The sequence below is a fragment of the Pteropus vampyrus genome, unplaced genomic scaffold, assembly GCF_000151845.1.
Source record: "Pteropus vampyrus isolate Shadow unplaced genomic scaffold, Pvam_2.0 Scaffold70, whole genome shotgun sequence".
Classification (NCBI taxonomy): domain Eukaryota; kingdom Metazoa; phylum Chordata; class Mammalia; order Chiroptera; family Pteropodidae; genus Pteropus; species Pteropus vampyrus.
Window position 1 is genome coordinate 7,604,752 of NW_011888851.1, and position 9,811 is coordinate 7,614,562.

Here is a 9,811-nt window from a genome sequence, read left to right on the forward strand (position 1 = left end):
CTCTATGTTTGTAATCCTGTATCCTTTGATTTCACCATCACTATTCTATCTTTTGATTTCACTGTTCCACAGGAAGAAGACAAATTAACTCTTATCTGCTCCTAATGGAATGTGGAATTATAGGACCATTAATTTTTTTTTTCCATAGAGAAAGGTTCAGAGGTGCTCAAGCTCAGCCTCTGCATTTGCCCTATGAAGAAGTTAAATCCCAGAGAAGTGAGATGACTCGCCTCAGGTTACCTCTGAGCCAGGGAGCGGAGCCTGGGTCTTCTCAGATGTCTAGAACAGAGGTCTTTCTAATTAAGTTATTTCTTGCTTGAAAACCACGTATGCAACTTGGTATCAGTCTCCATGCCCAGAAACAAGTGAAGTCAGCCATTCTTTTTTCTTTGTTTTTTTGGGGGGGCGGTGGGGGGGAGGCAGAATTTTGCTTTGGAATTGTATCTTCTCATTTTTTGTGCAGTTATATTGGAAGGACAAGATAGGAAGGTATTTGAAGCATGAAAAAGAAGTGTTCTTAGTCTCTGGAAATCCATAAAAGAAAGTTTAAGAGGACAATTGTCTCTTAACCTCAGGTCAAACTGCTCCTAATTCGAAGATACAATAACCTGTCGGGTACTTAAAGATCCTCAGAGAAGAAACAAATTATTCTCCCACACCCTGTCATTTTACAGCATTTACTATCAGAAATTTCTTCTTTATCACTAGCCCAGATCTCTGGTTTCATGACTTAATTTGAATTTGTTTTAATTCATGCTAGAATTAATGACTTAATTCTAGTTTGTGCCCCAAATTGATAAAACTAAGAACTAGCACTTCCTGAGAAGTGCTAAATGCTGTATATTATATTAGTGAACACAGTAGCTAGAGCTAGGGCTCTAGACTCTGAAGTTATGGTCAAATCTCAATTCTGTCACTTACCAGCTAGGTGATGTTGAGAAAATTCCTTGACTTAGTTTTTCACATCTGCGATTTGGGCAAATAAAGTGGTTCCTTCCCCATAGAGTTATTGTAATGATTGAAATAGTTAACATGTGTAAAGTACTTAGAACAAACAATGTTAGCTACCATTATTATCTCATTTAATTCTCACTATAGTTAATGAGATAGTTATTATTATTGTTCATGTTTTGCAGATAAGGAAGCTGAAGCATGGAGAAGTTAAGTTACTCAAGGACATAGAGCTTACAAGGGAAGAACTTGGATTCTAAAACCCCAGAAAGTGAGGACTCAGGTTCACCCACCACCTCCCACTTCCCCATGCGTCTTCCTTGGGTGGGTTAGACCAGGGTGGGAAGGGGGCACGTTGTGAGCAAAGGACATGGTGTCTGTAAGGAGTCTCAGAATCCAAAGCTCTCCTTTTCTCTCAGTTTAATTACCTGAAAGATTGGGGGTTTTTTACTCATAAGGAATGATTCTGAATCCCTTCTTGGTGTCTAAGATCCTCCTTTGGACCTCACTTCATTCCCTCAGGCCTCTCTCATGGTGCCTGGACAGGGCACAGATGGCTTTGGAGTCACACACTTCTGGGCCTGATTCAGTTCCACCACTGACTCGCCATGTCATTTGAACATATTGTGTTCTCTCTGTCTTTGTCCCCTCCTCTGTGTGATCGAAATGATGTCCCACTGCCTTGACTTCATGGAGATTAATGTGCCCAGCCCAAATAGGCACTCAATAAAAGATCCCTTTCTTTTTACTGTATGAGGAGCACAAAGTGTTGTGAATGCAAGCTAAAACCCCTTTCCAGCATAACACAGTCAATAAATGGTCATTTTTACTACTATCCCTTAATCAGGTTGTTCACCATTTGAGCTAAAATCATCCACCAAGGTGACCTCCTTCAAAAATCGAGATGGAGTCCGGTTGATGATACTGGTGATAGCCCCCTGTATAATGGACAGAGCTTCATTCATGAATATGAGAATGACACTGAGGGATGGGAGTTGTGAAGAATATGTCTTCTGAAGACATCTGTAAGAGACCATTTTTAATAACCATATTACTTTTTCTAATTACTTAAACAATCTGCGTCTTCATTACATACAATGTGTATAGGTGTAGATATGAACAAAAACCATCTCTATCTTTGTGTCCTTTCATGCTGTGGTCTTTGACCAACCTCACTGCCTTCACTAAGCATATCAAAGCCTTCCAGTTGATGATTACCTGTGCTCCTTAAAATGTAGCCATATATGCGTTTGTTAGTAACAGCTGGAATGGCATGACAAACAAAATAAATATCAAACTGGTAGTAGTATTAATTATAAACAATCATAAGACCACTAGGAGGTATGGCCCCTGGTGCTACTACATTCTTTGTCCCTTTGTCCTGTCAGTCATTAGTACCCAGAATTATACTATAAAAATGTACTGTAACAGGAGTCTGCAGCAGAGAACAATCTGCACAGAATCGCTAGGTCATCTTTTCTGCTCCCACCCAATCTTCCCGTAAGTAAATTACCCTATAATAAATTCTGTTGTATTCTATGGAGTTGCCTGCTTTGTTTATCAGTCTGGAGATACCTTTTCATTATGGTGGCCATTATATTTTTTCCCCACCAACAGACATGTTGTAATATCAATCAACTCATCAACTCTCCAAGCTCATTACGAAGGGAAACTCTCACTTGCTTATCACAGTAGCAAGATTTTATATTTGTTTATCCAAAATGTTCCTTTTATGGGGATAAAACCATTTCTTTTTTATTAATCTTCAGTAGACATTTCCACTTGAACATTCATCATGCCCCCAAAGGAATTCCTCCTCCACCCCCAAATTAGCTTCCTTGCTAGAGACCTTCTTTCTGTCATTTCCACCACCCTGTCCCCATGCTCTCAGACTTTTAGTCTTTTTTGACATAACTCTTTACTTAACCACCACAGAGAGGTGGCAAACTGTTCAGAGAATTGTGTTATTTTTTTAAATGTCGTAATTTCCATTTATTAAATGCTTATCATATGCCAGACACTTGTTTACTTTTTTAAACATTTTTATTGAGATAACATTTCACATATGATAAGATTTGCCAGTTTAAAAGTGTTTTTTTATAACATTCAGAGTTGACCAACCATCACCACTATCTAATTTTAAAACATTGTATCACACTAAAAAGCAACCCCATACCCATTACCAGTCGCTCACCATTTCTCCCCATAATCTACTTTCTATCTCTGTAGAATTTCATTTCTGGACTTTTTATGTAAATAGAAATGTACAATATGTGATCTTTTGTGACTGGCTTCTTTCACTTAGTAAAATATTTTTAAGGTTCATCAATTTTATAGCAAGTCTCAGTACTTCATTCCTTTTTATTGTCAAATAATATTCCACATATGCCACATGTTTATCCATTTATCAGTTGTTAGATATTTAGGATGTTTCCACTTTTTGGTTACTAATGCCACTGTGAAAATTTTTGAACAAGTTTTTATGTTGCCATATGTTTTTATTTCACTTACACACACACCCAAGAGTGCAACTAGTAAGTTATATGATAACTCTGTTTAACATGTGGACCGTGAGAAGAAATATTCATTTGATATGAACCCCAAGAAAGAATTTATCTGATGAGATGGACCCCCCACGGTCAACCAGGGGCCCAAATTTTATAAATAATAAGGGCTTAGTGGCTATTTGCTATTTGCACTTCTCGCTTACTCTGTATACTGGGAAGGACCTCAGACTGAATTATCGGCTTCATGCACTATGCACTGCTTGTTTACACTGTCTGAGTCAACTACTGAAGGGAACCAGTGGACTGAAACCTGCCTTGTCCAATCAGAAATGTACAATTTTGATACTTCATTTACATAAAACATACCTAATTGAAGACCTGGGTGGGAACTTTTTGCTATAAAAGACTTCTTCCCTTTTGTCTTGGTGGAACACAATTAAGATTGCTACCTGAATCTGTGTCTCCCAGGCTGTAGCTCCTCTCAAATAAATGACTTTTATTCTTTCTTACAGTCTAAAATTAATTTTGGTTTACAAACAAGTTGATGAATTGCCATATTGTTTTCCAAAGTGGCTGTACCATTTTACTACCAGCAGTAATGAATGAAGGTTCAAATTTCTCCACATCCTGGACAGTGCTTGTCATTTTCTGTCATTTTGATGATAGCCATCCCAGTGAACATGAAGTATTATCTCTCTGTGGTTTTGATTTCCATTCCCCTAATAATTAATGATGTTGAGCATCTTTTCATTGCTTGTTCGCCATTTGTATGTCATTCAGAGCAATGTCTAAGTCCTTTGTTCATTTTTAATTTGGTTATTTGTCTTTTTATTATTGAGTTGTAAGAGTATTCTAGATTCAAGTACCTTACTGGATATATGATTTGCAAATATTTCTCCCACTCTGTGAATTTTTTCACTTTCTTGATAATATTATTTGCAGCAAAAGGCTTTTCAGTTTTGATGAAGTTTAACTTTTTAATTTTCTCTTTTATCACTTACATACTTTTGGTGTCATAACTAAAAAGCACTGCCCAATCCATGATCTCCAAGATTTACGCTTACGTTTTCTCTCAAGAGTTTTACAGTTTTATCTCTTATATTTGCACGTATGACCATTTTCAGTTAATATTTATGTGTGGTGTGGTATAGGGGTCCAACTTCATCTCTTTTGCATATAAATCCCCAGTTGTCTCAACAACATTTGTTGAAGAGATTATTCTTTCCCCGACAGAATCATCTTGGCAGGTGTTTGCCAACCTGGAAGCTCTCCAAACCCTGTATTATTGGGATCTTATGGAGGTTTTCTCATGTAAGCATGATAAATTATTAATGCCATTTCCAGCCCCTCTCCCCTCTCAAGAGGATGGGAGAATAAAACTGAAAATTTCAAGCTTCTGGTAAAGGCTTGGTCTCTCTCATGATCAGCCCTTATCCAGGAGCCCACCCAGAGTACCCTCAATAGAACAAAAGATTCTCATAATCTTATTACTTAGGAATTTACAAGGATTTCAGGAGCTCTATGTCAGGAACCTGGTTATTAAGAGGGTCGAGTGCAATAATGTGCTTAAAGTGCTCAGAATCAAAGAAGTATTTAATAGATGTTAGCTGATCGTATTACTACTTTGGTGATTCTTGTTGTTGTTATGATTATTACTTGAACAATAACACCATTCACTGAACTAGGAATAATGAGAGGCGAAAAAGAAATTGATGCTTTTAAGTTTGGCCACCTTCAGTCTGAACTGCCTCGAGTCACACCATGAAATCCTTCGCAGGTTACTGAATATATGGTCCCACAGCTGCAACTGAACAATGTGGATTGGAGACGTGTGAGTTTGGGAGTGTATAGAGCATGAAGAATTGAGAACTTTTGAGGCTTTACAAAATAGATTCCATGGGAGCCAGTAAATGACAGTAAAGTCAACTGGCACATAATGGGAACGCCCTTAGGGTGTGGCTGGAATATCCCAAACCACAGAAATGACAGCCAGGACTGTCCTGGGAAAGCCCCCATCCACAGGGGCCAACAAGCAGAAGGATCCCATCTTGTAAGGTTCGTATAAGCTGAACATCTTAGACTGACGATGCTCAAGACTAACCCGGTAGCATCAGGGACGGGTGCACTGAAAGCGCAAAACCTGACTTTCCACCCATCGTAGCCACTGGCTGGGGACCTATGTGCAGCTCTCCATGCCGCCAGTCAACAGAGCTCAGAGCTCTCTTTGGAGACACTAAGGATTTTCATCCTGGCACTGTCGCATAAAACTCTTACCCCCTCTGTGTGTTGTGTGTTTATTTCAGAAGGTTCCATTCAATAAATATGGCACTGAGGAAAGACACAAATGCATTTAAGGATGTTACTGCAGTAGCCGCTTTTCTTGTTCACAACAATAGTTGTCACCATGTAAGTGGTGGTTGGTTGTGAAGACTTGGATAAAATCACTCAAGTTACATGCAGATAAGAACCTTAAGCTAAAGCCTGACAGCGATTAATATTTAAAGCTGAGGCAGAGGAGCATGAGAGGTAAATTTTAAATTCTCCATGTCTAGTACAGAGTAGTTATATAATAAATATGCATTTTCATTGAGGGTAGAATTGATAATCATGCTAAATTGAAAACTAAATTAAACTCTGCTCAGCTTCTTTTTCCTCTAATCCACATAGTTCAATCAGCTACCTTCAGATTTTGTTTCTTCCAGTCTCACACGCACCTTTCTGAATATTTTCTTCACTATGTTCTAAATGCTTTCACAACACTTCTCTCACGCACACCTCACATTCTCTTCACCACCTTATATCAAGAAAGGCAGGAAGTGTTGCTCCTGCAATTCCAAAAAGAATGATCTCTCCTTCTCCTTTGCTTCCTAGCACCTGACCTGAAATATATATAGATCAGTTCTATCCAATAAAATTTTCTTCAGTGATAGAAATGTTTTATATCTGGGGTGTCTATTATGATAGCCACTAGCCACATGTGATTATTGTACACTTCTAATGTGGCTATGTAACCAAAAACATAAAATTTTAATTTAATTCAAGTTTAATTTCCATTTAATTAGACATATGTGACTAATGGCTACCATATTGGACAGATACTGAAAAATATTTATTGCTTGGATGACAGCTACAGGAACTGATCTCTAGCAACTCCTTCCAATATAGAACCGCAGCCCTCTCTCACTTCTAACAAGTGGCACAATGGGAGAAATAGATAAGGTGAGTAAGTTCTAGGTATTAGAGTTAGAAAGATAAACTTTATGCATATCATGACTTTGCCTGAAACTACTGTTCTACACAATAAATAAATTAATATGTGCACATGCAAACAGGCTTTAAGTAATTGCAAAATATATTCTCATGTTGGGATTTCCTAAGGCAAGTTATGTCATCAACAAGATCAGCTTCCCAGATGTGCAACTTGTACAGTCATACAGGTCCCCACAGTTAACTTGGCTTAATACTTTGCTATCACCATCTTGAAATTCTTAATAGTTTTTCAGCAAAGGGCTCTACATTTTCATTTTGCATTGGGCCATGAAAATTTTGTCGGTGGTCCTGGCTACAGCATTTTGGTGGACTGCCTATGAGAGATTAACTATCAAAGCATGCCTTTTCATGTGTGTGTTTGTTGATATTTAATATCTATCTAAACTCAATAAAGTGACTGACTGATTCTCCAGTTCCAAGCAACACTCTCCTGGGTAATCTTTCTCTGATCTCTGAAAGGTCAAGAGAGGACACAACAACATGAGAACTGCCAGGGCTGGCATCTTTCTGGTATCAGACAGCTATTCAGAAAGCTAGGGAAATTTAGTAACTACAATCACTTTGGCATCTGGCTTAGCCAGAAAGCTGGACTAAATGGCATTGGTCTATTCTTATATAATCTAATAATTCAAGATTCTATATGATAGCTCTGATTCACTAAATTATTTCTCTCTCAGAGAAAGTCAGTGGAGCGGTCTTCCTACAGTTCTTCAACCATGGTGGTTTCCAGAATACTTCAGCTCTGAAATTCATGTATGTCTGAAACACATGGATTTTTTTTATGGACTGCAGGGAAGAAGAGGACTCATTTGGTTTACAGGTATCATATGTGACTCAGATGGTATTAAAGTATATATTGATAATTTATACACACATTTTTTTTGTTCACAGTAATACTTTTTAACAAGCAGTTTCATGAGTTGATACCTATGGAATTAAATCTGAATGCTCCAAAATTAAATAAGTACAAGGAAACTTAAGTTGCCAACTGATCCCAGCATATTCTCCTCATACCTAAAGACAAATTATGCAACCAACCCAGGAGAAAATGTGTTATGTCCTACTTGCCTCCTGGTATGCAAGTGGCAAATACTGACACACATGCCACCATTTGCATGATGACAGGTATCTCTAACAGATCATGGCATGCACGTCTTTGACCACATGGCTCAAAATCTTCCCACCAAAATACTCCCGGTAGTCATTACCATCTTTTATGAAAGAAGAAATTGCAAAATATATATTTTGTAACCCCCAAAAGAAATATTCATACTCAAAAACTTCTAGACACATCCAAGAAGCTTAATGAACCCAAAGTATGATAACTGTAGAGATGTACATTGAGACACATCATAATCCAAATGCTGAAAGCCAAAAATAAAAAAGAAAATCTTGAAAGAAGCAAAAATAATAACTCACTACTTACAAGAGAACCCCAATAATATTAATAGTTAATATCATCAGAAACAATAGAGCCAGAGGCAGTTGGATGACATATTGAAAGTGTTGAAAGAAAAAAAAAAAACTATCAACTAAGCATCTTTTATACCTTTCAAATATGAAGGTAAAATAAAGACACTCGCAGATAAACAAACACAGAGAATTTGTTGGTAGCAGACCCACCTTACAAGAACTACTAAGTTCTTTAGGCTGAAAGCAAGCAACTCCAGACAGTAATTCAAATACACACATCCACACACAAAACAAAGAGTACCAGTAAATATAGTTGTGTAATTATGAATGACATTATTAATGCTTATTTCTTCTCCTTTCTTTTTTTAATTGATTTTAAAAGTAATCATATTTTTTAAAGTATATATAATTATATTGTTGAGCCTACAACATTTAATTATTTAATACACTTGACAATAATAGCACAAAAGAGGTGGATGGGAGCAAAGCCGTACTGAAGTAAGGAAATGGCACCAGATGGTAAATTGAATCACGGGAACAAGTTCAGAGAATCAGACCTGGTAAAGAAAAAGATAAATATAAAAACTCTATAAATTTACACTTTTCTTTTTCTCATCTTTACTTGGCATAAAATTATATAAAGTAATTATAACAGTATATTTTTAAGTTGGTACCATATATATGAAATATGTGTAACAATAATAGCAAAAAGGAGGAAGAGAAAATCGAGTTATATATGAGTAAACTTCCTATACATCTCATTGGAATAACTCTAAGTAGACTCTGATAAATTAAGACATATGTGATAAGCCCTAAAGCAATCATTAAGAAAATAATTATAAAAATATACTGAAAAATTATTAAAAGAATTATACTGTTGCATGAGAAAGTATTCACTTAATGTAAAAAAAAAAAGAGTGGTAAAGGAGGATTAGAGAAGAGAAAACACGAGACATAAAAAAACAAAAATAGGATGGCAGACATAAATCCAATTATGTTAATAGAAACATTAAATATAAATGAATTAAACTACCCAATCAAAAGGTAGAGATTGTCAGATTGTATTTTTATTTTATTTTTATTTTTTTGGTTTTTTTAGTTATAGTTGACATGCAATATTATATTAGTTTCAGGTGTACAACATAGTTATTAGACATTTATACAACTTATGAAGTGATCACCCTGACAAATCCAGTATCCATCTGACACTGTACATAGTTATTACAATACTACTGACTATATTCCTCATGCTAAACTTACATCCCTATGACTGACTATTCTGTAACTACCAGTTTGTATCTCTTAATCCCCTCCCCCTTCACCGATTCCCCACCTCTCAATGTGACAACCATCAAAATATTCTCTGTATCTGTGACCCTGTTTCTGTTGTTTGTTTGTTTATCCTGTTCTCTAGATTCCACATGGGACATTTTCCTTTCTCTGTCTGACTTCCTCCACTCAGCACAGTACCCTCTAGGTCCATCCATGTGATGCAGATAGCAAGATTTCATTCATTTTTATGGCTGAGTAATAGTCCATTGTATATATACCACCTCTTCTTTATTCATTCATCCATCGATGGACACCTAGAATGCCTCCATATCCCGGTTACTGTAAGTAATGCTGCAATGAATATATGGATTCACATGTTCCTTCAAAGTAGTGTTTTG

At 36.7% G+C, this 9,811-nt stretch overlaps 1 protein-coding gene across 1 annotated transcript in view; it reads right to left on the minus strand.

Moving 5' to 3' along the window:
• GALNT8 (polypeptide N-acetylgalactosaminyltransferase 8) overlaps positions 1 to 9,811 on the minus strand; it is a 47,645-nt gene that overhangs the window by 28,647 nt on the left and 9,187 nt on the right. Inside the window, 1 exon segment of the mRNA XM_011361810.2 lies at positions 1,808 to 1,974. Coding sequence (XP_011360112.2) covers positions 1,808 to 1,974 — 167 coding nt within the window.